We start from the raw sequence: 17602 nt of genomic DNA, 5'->3' as shown, positions 1-17602 counted from the left end.
TTTAGTCTAGTCTAAACATACTTTTATCTTTTCCACAAAGAAAATGAAAGGAAAGTATTTCTTTATTATAACTTGGGTTGAAACTGGTCTGGAGCCCCAAAGTGTTTTTATCATATAATACAACTGAAAGTTCTAAAAACAGTGCCCAAATAGACATTATGGTGAGACTCTTTTATCAATTACTGCTTCCAACATCACGACTGAACGTGCAATCCCAGCTTACACGCTGAAATACAGATGTGCTTACGTGTCTGCAACACTGAACAAACTCTGGTCAGACTGCTCTTACTAGTTTTGTTCAATGCTCTCCCATTCTTTCACTTACATTTACGTGGCATAGTGTTAACATTACCAAAATGAATAACAGCCCAAAACGACTAAAATAGGTCCAACCACTGTGGAAAAGAATCTCAGAAACCCATATTGCATTCATAATAGAACAAAGAAAATATATCAAATGTTTAAACTGACAAAATGCACTATTTTAAAAACTTTTTAAATTTGATGGCAGCAACACGTCTCGAAATAGCAGGAACGGGGACAATGCAAGGGTGGAAAGCCAAGTGGTACTAAGAAGAAACAGCTGGAGGAACTTTTTGCACATAATTAGGTTAATTAGCAACAGGTCAGCAGCATGATTTAGTATAAAAAGAGCATCTTAAACAGCCAGAGTTTCTCAGAAGTAAAGATGAGCAGAGCTTCACAAGCTGGGGGAAAAAGAGGTGTCGACAAATTGTGGATTAATTTTAGAATAATGTTCCTCAATGTGAAATTGTAAAGACTACAAATATCTCATTATCCACACTACACGATATATTAAAAAGAATCATCACTGGATGCCTGTGATCTTTGGACTCTCAGTTACCACTGCATTAAAAACAGACATGGAAATCACTATATGGGTTCAGGAACACTTCCAGAAATCCTTGTCTCCACAAATGGAGGTTAAAGCTCTATCACGCAAACAAGAAGCCTGGGCTGAAACTCATTTAAAATGGACCGAGGCAAAGTGGAAGACTGTTCTGTGGTCAGACGGGTTTCGAAATGTGAAATTCTGGTTTTTTTGGAAAACACACAAGATCCTCTGGACTAAAGCGAACCCTCAGGTTTGATTGTATAAGGTTGCATTAGTGTCTATGGAGCTGCCAGCTTGCACATGTAAGGCACCATCAGTGCTGAAAGGTATTTACAGCTTTTAGAACATACGCGCTCCAATCCAGATGACATCAATTTCAGCGAAGGCCTTTAAAAATGCCTACTGCATCTGTTACAGCAGCATGAATCCCAGCGCTGAACTGGCCAGCCAGCAGTCCAGACCATTCACCAACTGAAAACACATCTGACGCATCATGAAACAAAAATATGACAAAGATGACCCAGGAGTATTGAGAATCCTGTATCATACAGCATTCCTCTCCCAGAAGTCCAGCAACTGGTCCCCTCAGTTGCCAGACCGGATGTTAAACAGTGGTAAACATGGCTGATTTTTGGAAGCGTGTCGCTGCCATCAAATTCAAAACGAGCTAAATTTTGTCTTAAAACAGTACAGTTTCTCAGTTTAAACACTTGGCCTGTTTTCTACGTTCTATTTCTAGTTTTTGAGATTTTCAAATCATTGCATTCTGGTTTTATCTGCGCACAATCCAAACAATTTCAGAGCTTGATCGTTCTACATTTGACTGAAGCTGCATAAGCTAAATTTGGTTCAGTAATAGACTGCAATCAGACACAGCAGCAGAGGATAAGAGCCGGAGTGCTGAAATAATTCCATTCATGCTTATCTGATATGATCAACTACTTAGAAGCAGGAAGAGGTTTTCAACAGTAATCGCTGGACACAGAACATAAAACAGACACCTACCCGGCCTCCTCTTGTGGGAAATGTGCTTACAGTGTGTACACAGTGCAGGCATGTACAGTACTTGTTTTGGTCTGAGTGTGTGGGTGCCTTTTAAAACAACCGTACATAAGGAGGACTAACTAGACCTCGCTGGCCCACATGACAGCTCTCCTCAGGCTACCTAGTGTGGGGGTTGTTGTCCACATGACAGCAGAGAGAGGCAGGCTGTTCGGGCTGGGGACATTCCAGCCTTCACTGTCAGACCCAGATGGAAGACGCAGTCTCCTCCCTGCTTCATCAATTCTTCCACTGCCAATAGGCTGCTCTGCTCTCCAGGCTTCACGGAGACACAGATACCAGCAGCAACTGCCCCTCCTGCGTCCCTGCACGTCAAATCCTCACTCTGTGCCCTCTTGCGTGTCTTTTTTTAAGTTCATATGCATAATGAAATGCACGCGATTAATCGTGCCAGGTGTCAAAATACTGGTGGGACATGCATCTTCGTGACGCTTGAAGCTCTTGAGACACAATTAGTCCAGCCACACCCACGCCAGCGTTAACCTGATCGCTCATATATATCTGGCACCATTAGTCACAAATAAATGCCTTCTGGGTAAATATATTAATAAGAGCACTGATGACAGACATTTGTCCTTAGAGGTCACCGCTGCCTTTGACTGCTTGCAAATCACAACATATTAAACACAAACTTAAAATAAAGAAATAAATGCATGACCTATGCCTGCAGCCACACCGTCAGGCGGTAATGAGCACTGGCATGGCAGCGCTGTAAGCTGAGAGGAAAGGTGGTTTTCTTTATAGATGTTTTTTCCTAGAATGTCTTGCCCAGAAAAATTCTGTCATAATCGCAAACACACACACACACACACACAGCCAGCCAGAGGACAGTGAACCAGCTCCCACTCAGTTCCCACTCGGGTCATACAGCAGGCAGCAGAGGTCTGCGAGGTGCCGTCCGGGCTCCCACGATGCAGCTGTCCGTCTTTCTCGCCATTCCAAAGAGTTGTGTGTGCTGTTGTTCCCATTTGGGCCTGGTCCAAATTTAGAGATTCAACATTGCCAGTTGAGCTCTGGGGGACTAAAGTGTGCTGTGATGTATTTACTCTCCCTGTTGGCAGCTTTGTTTTGTTGTCCTTGAATGACCAATTTCCATACTTTATGGATGGATGACATCACAGCGCTGCATGGTATGCAAGCTGTGCACTCAGCAGCATCGCTGATAGCCTGCCTCACTTTGCTAAGTTTGCAGTTTGATTCGGGGAAATACGAACATACAAAACTTGGGTGTGACATGTAAGGAAACAGCAGTTAAATGAAAATCACTTGATTGGTCATAAACATATTTGTCCTTCTTTTTTGTTAGTCAAACAAAACAGCAGAATAAGATGTCAATGTGGCTTCTCCAACTTCTCTTTTTCCCCTCACTTAGACAAAGTCACCTTTTACAAGGTTTGATTGGCAGCAGAATCACGGAGTCAATGTTTCCCTCTGTATTGAGATTCAAGAACAATTTGTACTGTCTGGAAAATGCACAAATTTGAAATTCCTGACTTTGGTCACTCTGCACAGCTGCAGATTTAAAGGGCTCAATTCACCAGGGTAAACAGCAGCCATGCATATAAACAAGTCTGAGCCTTTTCCCCCGAAAATCATGGTGGATAATAGAAGTGAATCACCTCTGAAGCAACACAGAAAACTAGAATAAATACAATTTTAATGGCCATTCCCATATTGTTATACTTGATACTGCAGGCACAATGTCAAAAACCCATGTTCACATTTTGCTTTCAGGGAGCCAGAGCTTCTTGTGTTTTTTAAAAGTGGTCTTGAGCAATAGTTGTCCAGGCTTTCTGAAGGTCTTTCCATTTTTTGTTAGACACTAGCTGTTTGTTTACTCTTTTTTTAAATCAAATCCTTATAACTGACCATTTTCAGAGGAATGTTTTTTTCCTTTGTTACGCCACTTAACACTGACCTGTGAATCACTCAAGCATAAAAAAGGCATCAAACAAGGGATGAACCAGTTTTGTGTCTACACATAACAGACAACTTAGCAAAGAACCTATTTTAAATTGTATTTTTAGGCACTTTGTTGCTAGCAGCCTGTAATTTGTTCCCATTTCTTACCAAATACCAAAGATAACACCATAAAATAGCAATTTTGCACCAACAAAGTACAAAAGAGCTATTAGGTGAAAACTTGATGTGTTTTGGCATAGTATGCAATCTGTCCTTAAAAAACTCTCAGAAACTGGATGAGTGGAGGAGAAAAAGAAGAAGTAACATGGGGACGACTGTGGTTCAGGGGGTTGGGAAGCGTATCTGTAACCGGAAGGTCGCCGGTTTGATCCCCGGGCTCTCTGTCCTGGTCGTTGTGTCCTTGGGCAAGACACTTTACCCTACCGCCTACTGGTGTTGGCCAGAGGGGCCGATGGCGCAATGTGGCAGCCTCGCTTCTGTCAGTCTGCCCCAGGGCAGCTGTGGCTACAACCATAGCTTGCCTCCACCAGTGTGTGAATGCGAGAGTGAATGAATAGTGGCATTGTAAAGCACTTTGGGTGCCTTGAAAAGCGCTATATAAATCCAATCCATTATTATTTAAAAAAAATCCAGTGAATGATTTCTGAAAAGTCAAATCCTTAAGAGACAGGAAACAAATCCAGGCAACAGGTCTTACAGTGTGACGAATGTAAAAATCTGCTCAGAGGTCAGGTGGAGGTTCTGTCATGGTTTGGAGCCAGTGGTGTTGGTGGTGTTACTGCCAGTGCAGTAAAAGCATATATGTATAGAGAAGCACACAGTGGAAATGAATGCGTCATGGACTGACTTCACCAGAGCCCCGGCTTCAACATTATTGAAGCAATGTAGGATCATCTAGACAGAAGAAAATGGAGGAAACATCCAAAGACCAGCTTTGAATGAACTATTCCTGAAGACTACTTGAAGAAATTACAAGAAAGCTTGCCTAAGAGAGTTCAGGCTGTGCTGAAGAATAAAGGTGGTCACACCTTTATAGCTATACTGTTTTCCGTGTATGGTTTCACATATTTCAATACGTCACTGCACCTACGTATTTCCCATTTTCTTTGCAAATATAAAGAAATGAGGAGTGCCTCAAGACTTTTTCACAGTACTGTATACTGTCCTTTTTTAATAGATGTGGATCTGGAGAGAAGCTGTGACACTGTTTTGTAGGTGGTCTTTGTATAAAAGTTGTCCATTTACTTTTCATTCAAGAGAGTGTTAGAAGTGTGATGATGTGATGCCAAAGAAAACCTGGAAGTGTTTTGGTTTTAGGAGCAGAGCTTGAAATAGCTCCAGAGTTTTCCAGAGGGTCAGTTCCTCTCATAGATTTTTTAGCCACAGAAGCACAAACAAAATCATGAAAGACAGCAAGTGGCATCTACTGAGGAGCTAGTAATTATTACACAGCTGGTGACCATAGAAATGTGCACAGGTCTCTAGGTTCACCTGACTTCCTCACCCAAGCAAACCACTTGACTCCTGAGGGGGAAAAAGGGGAAAAAAAACCCTTAACAAAACTGCAATAACCTCTGGCTTCAGTCACTCCTCACGTGTTGTTTTTTCATCCGCCATCAGTGCAACCCCAGAAGTCATGCAGGCATGCTATAAAAGGAGCAGAAGCATGATCTGTCAGGGTGATTTAGAGTCAGGTTACTAGGAAGGACTCCACTATAATCTTCCACACAGAGGGCGGAATAAAGAGCCACTATTCTAACCCAGTCCCTGACACCTGAACACACACAAGGCCAAGAGACCCTCGGATGCTCTTCACTGTGGAAGAGGGAAATTGAGAGTAAGCATCCACCTGAGACGTCCACACAGTGGCCTTACTGTCAGAAGAGCGGGTTGGTTTGCTGGGGCCCCAAGCATCCCGGGACCCTGCCCATATGTGGTGATGTGGTGAGGTCTTCGGGGCTGGCTGGGTCTGGCTCTGCCCTAGTTGGCAGTGGAAGATTAGGTCTGTCAGTCAGACTGACCGCCTGTCTGTCTGGCAGCCGTACAGAGATATGAACCAGCACGGCCGCACAGTACTGCATTGAGAAATTTACAAATTCTATTAAAATGCAGACGCACGTTATAAAAATGTGTGCATAAAAGAGAAATATGCATAACACATTTGCAGATGCTGACACTCATAATGAAAGCAGTCCAGAATTGTATAAGAGCCATGCAGTACGGGTTATCACATGGCATACTGGAGAAAGACTGCAGATGAAACACTTTCTGATCCTATCACAGTACACTCTGTACCAGAAGGAAAAAGTACAGCCACGCAGTGGTGTTGTGATCAGGCTGCTGTGTGTTTTTTGGGTATATGCACCATCTGGTGGACAAGAAGAGAATCCATCAGCCCGCCAAATCCCCAAACACTAGTGTAAGTATTCAGTAGTTCTCAGCTGTGTGGTAGACTGGCTTTGATGTGCTGCTGGGGCATTAAAGAGAATGACTGCAGGGCAGGAATGGCAGGTTAGTAATCATGTCTGTCTGCTAGCCTGCAGTGGTCATAGACGGACTTAATAACTAGGTTGGTGTTTGATGACCCAGATTAGGACCTTGAATATTCAAAAAGAGAGGGAGAGAGAGAGAGAGAGAGAGAGAGAGAGAGAGGAGGAAAGAGGAAGAATGAAACTGCTTGTTCGCTTGCGAGTGAGAAAAAGAGACAGAGACGGAGTCAGCCAGCTGCCCCCGCAAATGACACGTGAGTTCCACCCACTGAGTCAGATACAGAAGAGTGCCGTGACTACTAAGACTGGTTGTCAGGGAGATCCACTCTGTTTATCAATTAAAAACGTCCGTGTGAGAAATGCTCTGACCTCAAGAGCGAGCAACGCACCCAGAGTGGGAACGCTGGCATCTGAGTGAACAAAACAAGCCTTGCTCAACACAAGGGACAATCCACACTTCCTTACCACAACATAACACAATCAATATGCTCTGCACAGCACCGTGTCACAAATTCCTGTGAAAGAGGCACACATATAAACACACACCCCTACTCTGACAAATTAAACTCACAACAGTGACTGCAGGTGAGCTTTGAATTATTCGGTCAGCTCCTAATAAGAAGAAGAAGCGTGCTGTCCACTTTCCTGCATGTTGGCCACTTTCTGGTTCCTGCTGCCAACTGGCCTGTTTAAATAATGGATCACGAGTAATTAGACTGCTGTCTCATACATTATTCACCTCTAGCAGGACAGGCAGACCACTCGTCTTCCCTCTCGCAGTCCTCCACCCACCAAGTTAAAAGCAATGGCTGTCAAACTACTGCAGATGTTGTCAGAAAAAAACCTTGAATTTTCATGAACAGGAGGTCAAGAAAAGGTTTTGCATTAAAGATTCCCACCTGAGGATGCCGTCGGCTCTTTCTGTCAGGGTATAGAAACGGTTTTTGGTTTTTTGCTGGACATCTTACCTTGCTCGCGCTGCTGGTCTCTCTGCTCCATGGACACCAGTGCGGAGAAGTGCGCCTGATCGTAGGCCAGGACCAGTGGGGAGCAGTGACAGCGGCTCGGGGGCACCTCGAGGGGCAGATAGAGCCCTCCAAACGGGATGGGAGCAAACGCTGGAATTCAGATAGAGAACCATATTTAGTTTCACTCTATCGCTTGAACTGCTGTACCAGAGAGGAGCGAGTCGACATGCGTTCAAGTCTACCTTCTCCTCCCGAGTCTCTGAGCATTGTATCAGCCACCACTACAATTGGCCTGCGTAGCACGTGGGCCAGCACAAACACATGGAACTCCTCCAGACTCTCATAGACCGGATCCTCTGAGTTATCCACCCTGAAGGGAAAAGACCCCAAAAACATTACATTACACACTGCAACACTGTAGCAATTTCCTGCTTCTGTATTGAGGCCAGCCAAAATAGCAATGTCCATGCCAATCATATGCCTAATCTGATCCTCTTGAATCCATTTCCCATTTGGCTCGCTTTAAGAGACAGGACAACGATGCCCATCCTGTCATACATGTGTTTCAGTAAAAGAGAGCAGGAGAGGAAAACGAGAAAAGGGAAGGGAGAGCCATAGCTCTCAGGCATGCAGCCACCAGGGAACCAGAGGATGTACAACAATTAAGTTGTCAGCCACACAAACAGCCACGCTGCCAAATTCACTCTAATAAAGAGCCTCTTAATATGCGATCCCACTCATCCTATTTAGGGCCTCATCTCACACTAGGACCATCAAACATCCCTAACCTGATTACCGTATCACAGTCAACCTCAATGAGAGGTTAAAAACACCAGATTAAATGAGGAAATGATTTCCTTTAACAGAAATTTTTCAGCACTGGACGGCATTGCACCAACATGAGGAATAACACAGAAAAACTGTGCTGTTTTCAGATGTCGCACTCACAAAGAAACGGTTTGCAAGGAGTTTTTTTTTGTTGTTGTTGTTGGTTTTTTTTACATTTCACTTTCAACTGAAACAAAAGTTAGTGATGACGAGCACAGATAACCACAGCCTCCTTAAATGGCACTGTATGTATTTCAGCAGACACCGTGATGAGCCTGTCTGTCCGTCAGAGCGGTTTTCACTTCACTATAGCGAGCACCTACATGAGAAAGTATGTATGTTTATTTCAGTGAATATGGAAACAGAGACAAACCACAAGTTTCTCTGCGTAGGAGGAGGAAACCAGAGTACGTTTCAAATCTGCCTCTGTAGCCTGAGATAAACCCTGCGTTACCCTTATTTATGCAGCTTTCTGCAGCTAAAAGTAACCCACAGCTCAGGGGAGGTTCACAGCTCAGATGATTAATACTGACGACAGCCAGTAGATGGCACAGTTTCACGCGTTAGCTTCAGCAATGTTATTAAAGGGAGGCAGCGGTTCTGAAGAGAAACTGTCCAAGTGGAAACAATGAGTTTCCCTGACAAATTGATTTTACTGAGAAGGTCACTTTTGTTTTAGCTGTGGGCTTTGTGCAGCGCTTCACCACCCAGGGTTAGGAAACAAAGGAGGAGGGTTGTAATGTAGGTTTAAAATGGCACTGCTCGCTGCTGCATTTCCGTTTCGTTCCGTTCATTTTATGCAGTGATTCAGGAGCAACTTTTGCTGAATTTTGGTCAGTGGTAATGTGTCTGGGAAATTGAATGTGCTTGTGCGCTCGACTGTAAGCCCGTACCCTCCACTGGTGTTCCCGTTTTTGCTGAGGTGACTTCGAGGCTCGCTGGAGGCCAACTTTAGCAGTTCGTTCCACTCTTTCTCCCACTCCTCTTCGGTGTACACCAGCCCCGACTGCAGAAAAAAAAAAGAAAAGAAAAGGAAATTCTGATTAATATGCACAGTGTTCACCCAGACAGCCCATTTTTTGCCATTGCAGCTTGCATTTGTGGACATTTTGTCATTTTTCCACCGTTAATGAGTGTTTGGTAAAAGAGAAAGTCAGGAGATACGGGTAATTAGAGACAGGTGGCTGACATGAAACAATGCTCCGTGCCCAGACGCAAACCAGGACGCTGCGTTACATGAGATGCATCTTAGATCACTGGGCCACCAGGACGCCTTGGGCGTTTTTAAAACATGAGCATCTGGACTACTTCTTAGGGCTGAGCTATCTTTGGTGACACCGTTTTTCTAATAGATTTTAAAACTCTTTAATACATGAATATCAAGAAAATGGAGGAAATGTAGAGGATTTGACAGTATTAGCGGCACTGCTACTAATGCACGCTTGCGATCGTGGAAAGATCATTTTTTATCAAAGCAAAAAAATCGAAAAGTGCAAAATCGGAGCCTATTAACTGCGGCTCATCTAATGCTTGCTTGCTCATATGGATGTATTAATATGTCATTAATGAAAGAGGATGCGGTGCATTTAGGAGTTTCACTGTGTGAAGACTGACGCTCTCCCTACCTCCTTGTTCTGTTGCGTCTGCTGCCACCTCCATCTCCTCTTCAGAGCGTCTCTCTCCGCTCCGCTCTTCATCATGGTGTACAGGGACTTCCTCAGCATCAGGTCTCTGTCATGGAAGCCCCACATCCCTGATAAATGCACACACATGACATGTTGCTGAATGGTAGGACGGAGGAGATGAAACAATATGGCCATTACACACAAAACAAGATTATGTTGATAAATCATTCAGAGGTGTCCATGGCTTTTTATTAAAAATGTCCTTCATCACTCTTCAAACAGCCTCAGTTGTCTGACAGACACAGTAGATTGCATTAACTCCGGTGTGCCTAACCCTGTGCTGCTAGCAGTCCTCACACTGAGGAGTCAACCACCTTTTTCAGCAGATACCTGAATATGGCGTTGTCTCTTAAACCCTACGGCTGAAAGTCTCCTGCAGTGTATAGGTCACTTTCCTCCTTCCCTTCCTTGATTCCTTGGCTTTCTCCAGCTCCATCTTTCGCAGACTATTCCTTATATTCAGCAGCTGCTCTGCAGCACTGACATGGTTTTTAGATAGACATGACACCAGCTCGCACAGCTGATGCTTAGAGAAGCGCTCCATTATTACCGGGTTTTTGATTCAAGCGTAAATTATGAATAGTGAATAACTCACCCAACGAGGCAGCATGCAGGAGGCAGTTCCCATCCCCTGTGGTGGCCAGAGGGAGCAGCTTCTTGCAGCTGGTGCACATTGTAGACCACCAGTTCAGACGACCTGCGCACAACAGCGAGAGCAACACGAGGATGTCAGAAAATACACTTATTAATTACATCACAGAGGCAAGAAAACACACAGTTTTTCCAACAAGCACAATTTGTTTCAAAACCAGCACGTCTCCCTAAAACAAGTTCCTCCTCAGCCCAACTTTTACAGTACGTACAGCTTTCCACTTCATCATAGCCGTGCTTGCATCCCTGAGGGAGAGACGACTGTTTCACAGCCCTGGGCACCACACAGTGCTTTACTGCAGCTAGCCGCACTGCTCTGAGCCGGGGGTGATCTGACTGCATCATTTATTTAACAACATTAAACACAGAAGAGCGTCTGAATGATTTACCCCTCAGTGTGGATGGGCTCAGAATGCAGATGTTTTCTCGATTTGCAGCTCCTGATTTTATTTCTCACAATAAATATTCGTTTATTGTCTAGAAAGTTGGACTAGCTTGACTTATCAGCGCTTTTTATGACATTACATCAAAGAGTAATACATGTGCCCTGCACATGGAATATTACTGCTGAGAATCAACCACCCATGAAGAAAGGCTAATTCACAACTGGATGTACTTTACTGTACCTTTTCCTAATTGCAGAGATATGCACTTTATAGTAGTGGCTAAGCTTTGGTACCCACAGTCTGCGATTTATAAAGTTTAGAGTAAATTTGCAGCAGTAAATCCATCACTTTTTCACAAGAGATCAGATAAATCTTGAGTTTATCTAAATATTTAACTATAAAGAGACTGATTCTGTCCTATTTATGTGTTAACGGTTAATTGACCCAATATTTCTCTGGCTGAGTGTTCGCAGACCTTGAACAGAATCAAATTTAGGAGGTTTTACAGTCTCTGCAGTCCTGGTGTGGAAAAGTCTGCAGGAAGATTGGAAACTTCTCTAACTAGTTTCTCTCCATAGTTCAAAGCGTCGGCTGGGATATGAATCCTTTGGGGTCCCGGATGCTTTGAATTAGCCGTTGTCATCTCCCTTCCAGATGATGCTGCTACTCTGATTTGCTCAGTCTCTCTGTCTTAATTTCAGTCTAGCCCTCTACATCTGTCTGCTTCACTGACTTTCAGAGCATTTTCTCACTGCTACTGCTTTGTTAGACGAACATTTTATTCTCACTAAACTGAGAATATGGGGAAAAGCACGTATCCCATATCAGTAGGAGCAGAAGGACTTTAAGTGAATGTTTAACATCCTACAGTACTCACCAGCCTGCTCCAAAGCCATCATGGTTGACTGCTCTATCAGATCTCTTTCTATGAAGCTCCTAAAGTCTTCGCTGTAGACGCTGAGGTCCGGTAGCTGGAATGTGTAAATGGGCATCTCAAGAGGGAACTGCTCGCTGGTACACTCACTAGCCACCTGCAACCGTGCCAGGGAGACGATAGCAGAGCTGGCATGGGAGATTCCACGCGAGAGACGCTTCTCTGAAAATGAGAGACAAATGAAAAGTGAAGGGACGAGTGGAAAGCAAACTGAAAGATGAAAGAAAAAGATTTCTTTGGATCTTGGCGATGGTCGCGCTGAGGTGGCTACCTTGTGCATTGTCCTCCTGCTTCTGTGCACACGGTCTGTCGATCTTGCTGACATGGGTGGGCGTGTCACGCGTCTCTGGCTGTTTGTAATAGCGGCCCTCGTTAAAGACCTGCGGCAGGTTGGCAGTGTGGACCTGTCTGAGCTCCTCGTAGTCATTTAGAGCAGCACTGAGGTCCCAGTTTTTACCTGGAGGAGAAACACACAAATTTTTTATTTTTAAAAAAAGGCTTTTCTGAAAGAAAAAAAAAAAGCCAACATTCACATCAAGACACTCTTAACTACAGCTTACAGTAAACAGGGTTATCTCATGGTAAAAACACTACCTATGCTACCTATTGTGGGAAGTAAAGGGGAACCCTGGGACAGAATGCAAAAAGCTGCTGAGTATGCTGCAGATAAGCCACATAAATCATTTAGCACAGATAAATTCCGACAAATTCCTATATCTTAAAATTTTTAAAGAATGAGCTTCAGTTATAACGATACAACATCCATATGGAGCAAAGTCACACAGTGCTTTTGCCCGAGGAAAACACGCTGCTTCACGTAAAATACAGACTTGGATATCGAGGTTATAAAGACAGTGAAGGGAAGCAGATCCATTAACATTATGACAGCAATATCCTGATGTGCAAGGAGGGACCCACAAAGAGACCCACACACATACTGGCAACACATGCAGAGACACAGTTGTCTCCTCTGGATGCTGTCTCTCTAACAGAAATCCCCTCAAGGCTTTAAAGACACGAGTCAAGTCTCAGTCTTATTATACCACAGTGTGATATTTTTTAACAATGCCACAGGAACTCTCTGCAAACCAGTCATTTCAAAATCCACGGGTGTGTCTTCGTGTAATCGGAGCATGTTCGTGAGTCAGAGTCCATTAATGGAATCCCTTTGTAAAAAGAGACCTGCAAGAAGTTGTCCTCTCTTGCTGACTTCCAGACATGATGATTGCGAAGCGTCTGGATATGAGAACCGACACCACTAATCGCTGTCTCTCACATCAATCAATGCAAAGCTTATTTCGCTCTATGGATCTCGGTATCTTGAGCTACACAAATACAGGAATACAACTTATGGTCCAGCTGCACAGCCACTCAGCACCTAATGCACTGTCTTTAAAAGCTTCCACATTAGCCTGCTATTAACTTTGGTTTGGAAAGCACTGTTTCAACGCTTTCATTTATAATGCCTGTCGTCTGCAAAAAAAACAAAACAAAAACCCACATAAATTCATGCAGTATGAACGTACATCACAATCTGAATACAATAAAGGCCCCAAACCAATTCAACAGTGTAGATTCAGTACTTAAACAGGCCTCTAGGGGGAAGCACCACATGTGCTCTGTCATGTTTCTCTGTCTCTTCACACCAACTTGATTCAGACCGCAGGGTCACAGAGCAGCTGTTTGATTCAAGCCTCTAAAACTAAGACAACATCAGACCAAAGCACAATACTGAAACAGCTCATCCAGGCTCTTGTCTGCCTTGTCTGAGTGCACTGTCTTGTTTGGTGTCTGTGAGTGTCACGTGTAGTCCACCGAGGTTAAGTGCCAAAACACAATCAGGGAAAAAAACTGACAGTAGCAGAGAATCGGACACTCAAAACTCTCACTCTTCATCCGAAGAGACGAAACTGGATGTACTATATACACCCAGACAAAAAAAAAATTCCAGGACACACGCGTGCTGCCAGCACTCCACGAGGATTTCATCACCCTAATGGATGCCTGATTACTGTGGTGCACGCTTTTATTCCTGTAAAGCAGACAAGAATGCGTTTGCACTTATGGTTCAGCGTGCTTCACTTTATGCTAAATTAGATGAAATCACAGAATTTCCTGTGGACGAACGAAGAGTAGAAACGCACAACATATATATCTACTGAAGCTGATTCAACCAGCTATCAATCAGCTTTCTGAGGCCGTGTGCATTTTGCTGCCTTTTCTTTTCTTTTTTTTTTTTTGGAGCTGCACCCAAGCTATACAAGTGCCAGTAACACTGTGCTCCTCAATGAGTTCCAATGAATGGGCACAAAGCTTTCTCTGGGGAGCGCCCTCGTAAAACTGTCACACTGGCCTCTAAATCAGCAAGCTTGCTCTCCGACGCAGGCCCCTCTCCTCTCCGTCCGTCTTCTGTTTTCTTTATTTTCCGTTCCGCTTATTTCCTCTTCTCTGCTCATGGCATAACTGGGAGCAGCCAATCAAAACAATACATATAAATATTTAGATTTCGCAAGAAAAGAGCGCGTAGTCATCTCTTACCTTCCAGCAGGTCTCTTGCCAGACCTGGTTCTGCCCCGGTGGACCGAACAAAGTCTGACAGGACCGCGTCCATGTCCAGAGTCATGTGATCATGTGTGTGCGCTGCCCAAGGTGCAGCGGTGGCCTTGGTGGACGCCAGGCTTCACGTTCTCATCTGAGGTGGAATATGGAAAAAAAAGGCAAAGAAAAACACAAGCAGGTTTTAAACACACTGTTCAACAGCATCGGCCACACCTTTAAAAACGGATTCCTCACTAACCCCTTTGAGAAGAGACTGCCCCGCTGCCTCGTTTTAATCCTAGCCAGCAGCTCAAGCCAGCTTGTACTGGTGTGCAATGCTTTATAGAGCATAGTTCATAGTAATGTGAAGAGCACTCAACTCCCAGCACTCCTCCCAGCCTCTTCTAACAGTCACAACATAATAACCAGCATCACAGATGCAATATGAAAACCACAACTAGGACTCACCTGCTTATGCCCAAAGAATCTGGCCAACTGCCCATGAACATAACAACACTGAGCTTCTTCCAGCCACTGAGTGTCAACCTGTGGTCTTTGGGTATGATCCAGTATCTGAACACATCAATATACGGATATTATTGATGTAGACAGAGGAAGGATGCCTCTGACTATTAGTGTAGTTGTGTGATTCAGTGTGATGTTATTTAGTGTGATGGGATTTTTACATCATGGCTATAACACCCGAGCTCTAATCATCAACAAACATTGCCTTGTTAGGTCATAAATAACACAACTGCGCACGCGCACTCACTCCCTCGGTCTATGGAATGAATGAGTCCACGCATAGCTTTCATTCCCCTTCCTTCTGTGTGGGTGACGGGGAAGCTGAGCTCAGAGCATTGTCAGTGAAGAAACAAACACCTACAGGCTGGAGCTCTGACACCAGGCCTCTGTGTACTGAACAGAGGTTGGAGAACAGTTCAGATGTGAAACTTTGACCTTAAGAGGAGTGAGAGCATGTTGGAGCCATCCAGATACTCTGCCCACGCATGAGAGAGGCAAGCAGGACAGAAGCGCTAGCTCCAAGTGCGCCACAGGGACTGGACTTTCCATCAGGGTTCGGATAAGCTTTGTGGGTCGGCAGACACTCCCACTTCCGAGGTTACAGAAAACCAGTGAAATAATCAAAAAGCATAATGAGGGACAGCAGAATATCGTGGCATCTTTTGCTGAGCACTACAGAAATTTTTTTATTTCAAAGTGTCCCCTCAGTCAGTATTATCAGCACATGGAAATTAAAGGCACGAGACATAAAAGAATATAACTTGAGTGCTTTTTGATTGTTGGCATTAGATTTAGAAACATCATTCTTCAAGACCCAGCAACTTCAGTCTTTGTCATATGCATTATTAATGAGTTAAAGCTGCACTTAAGCTTTAGTTTAGCTGACCTACTTAGTGTGCATTGTGTTGAATGTAGATTATTGTACCGAGAGAAACAGGAAATGCAACATTTACAGTGTTCGACTGTGAATAATAAAGCTATGAGCCAACGTTTATAATTTTGGCTTTTTACATACTTGAAATTGGACATTTTCTTTTTATAACCAACAGGCAAACTTTTTATTTCAGCCATAAATGCCACTTAGAGAAAATTCTAAACCCTTGAACGCAGTCTGTGAGATATTTATTTTCTTTGAGGACTTAAGAGGCACCAATTGTGTGCGTAATTACACTATAAGGGCTCAATATGGATTAATAGGCTGCCTATCAGGGTATCAATAACGCTTTGCAAAGGAAAAATCTTTGACGAACGGTGGAGAAGGAATGAGAGAGAGCGCATTCTTTAGAAGCCAGGGTCTCATCTTTTCCCATAAGAGCAGCACTACTGAGGTCATTTTCCCTGTGGGAGGTAATTATGACTCAAACACCCAAATGTATGCTTTTCTACTTGATGTAAAAACATGTGGGCCATAATAACTATAGGTCTATCTAGCTTCCTGTTAGTCACCAACTCTGTTGGCTTTTTCACACTTCTGCAAAATGTGAAGGCAAGTTGACAAATGCAGCAAAAGGACTGAAACTCAAATGCAACTTCTGTACCTCTCAGGGTCATTTTTGTAGAATATGGATGAACTACTTTGGAAAACTGACCAGTAACGTTTCCTTCAAATTGTAATATCCAGATATAGATCAGTGTAAATTCAGGAGTAAGCAGTTTTGGAATGTAAATGAGTACAATCATTTGGCTGCTGTTGTTAAACAGGTTTTTTTTTCTCTTTACTTTAGTTTGATTTATATCGTTATACAAACTGTAAAAAATGGGACTTGTAGTAGAGGTAGTACTTGGATGGTACTTCCCTGAAAACCTCCAAACCTGTGGAGATCTGTGCTCGCATAACAAAAAACTGAAGCTACACAAAAGTTGTTGCAGAGCTTTGTGTACACTTTGTGATGACCATATATGTCTGACTCTGACCTGAGAAGACCCTCGCCTTTTTGCAGAAGCAGAAAGCACATCACTTCCAACACTTTTCTGTTAAGCGTTCTGTGCACACGTCTTACCATAAGTGTATAAAATGTGCCCTATTGTGACATTGTACACATCAAAGCGGTCAAGTTATCTCCAGCTTGATCAACTGCCATGAAACAGTAAAACACTACTTCCACTTTAAAGTGGATCTTACACGCCGTTTCTTATTTTCTTCCATAGATTTAGCATTACAGTGGTGGATAATCATGTTAACCATGGCCAAAGTTTCAAATACTGTGGTCAGCACTGGATAGGTAATCCCACAGTGTCAGAGAGATAATATTCCTTATACAATTATCTCAGGCACAGTTCTTGCTAAGAACACAGAAGCCCCACCCACCTGTTTGTTTAAACCTTCTGTATGCAAGAGGCAGCCTATCGAAAGAAAGCTGGCTCAAGGTAGTGTCATATACCATGCATAACTGTTCTGTTATTTACTGTTTTGATGGTGAGGTTTTTGCTCTGTGAAACATGTGAATGGACTTCATACAGAGAAGGCTGGAAGTGAAATCAACTATCCGGTCGTTACGTGATGACGTGACGAATCCTACTTCCGGGCCTAAAGTAGTCTGGGTTTAATATGGCTTTTGTGTTGTTAACATGTTTAATGTTTTGTATTTTCTTCTATTTAATCTCAAAAAGCTCCTAAAACAGTCAGTGATCCCTGTTGACCTCCCTCTGCTTTTATTACTGCTAATCATTTAAGCTCAGTTTTTAAAACCTTAGGATGTAACTACAGCCCAGCCCATGCAGCAGTATATGAATGACTAACCTCGTATTGTGGATGGA

At 43.5% G+C, this 17602-nt stretch overlaps 1 protein-coding gene across 1 annotated transcript in view; it reads right to left on the bottom strand.

Annotated features, from left to right (window-relative positions):
• Nucleotides 1-17602, bottom strand: part of otud7a (OTU deubiquitinase 7A) — a 45822-nt gene that overhangs the window by 7674 nt on the left and 20546 nt on the right. The window contains exons 3-10 of the mRNA XM_005928738.3: nucleotides 14321-14474; nucleotides 12054-12239; nucleotides 11726-11944; nucleotides 10407-10508; nucleotides 9752-9879; nucleotides 9020-9132; nucleotides 7541-7668; nucleotides 7299-7448 (exon numbers count right to left, since the gene is read on the bottom strand). Of these exons, the coding sequence (XP_005928800.1) occupies nucleotides 7299-7448; nucleotides 7541-7668; nucleotides 9020-9132; nucleotides 9752-9879; nucleotides 10407-10508; nucleotides 11726-11944; nucleotides 12054-12239; nucleotides 14321-14405 (1111 nt within the window). The 5' untranslated portion in view covers nucleotides 14406-14474. The remainder of the gene's footprint in view (nucleotides 1-7298; nucleotides 7449-7540; nucleotides 7669-9019; nucleotides 9133-9751; nucleotides 9880-10406; nucleotides 10509-11725; nucleotides 11945-12053; nucleotides 12240-14320; nucleotides 14475-17602) is intronic.

Source organism: Haplochromis burtoni, unplaced genomic scaffold (assembly GCF_018398535.1).
Source record: "Haplochromis burtoni strain Fernald_Lab_line unplaced genomic scaffold, NCSU_Asbu1 Contig_114, whole genome shotgun sequence".
NCBI lineage: Eukaryota > Metazoa > Chordata > Actinopteri > Cichliformes > Cichlidae > Haplochromis > Haplochromis burtoni.
This window is presented reverse-complemented; position numbering and strand designations above follow the sequence as displayed.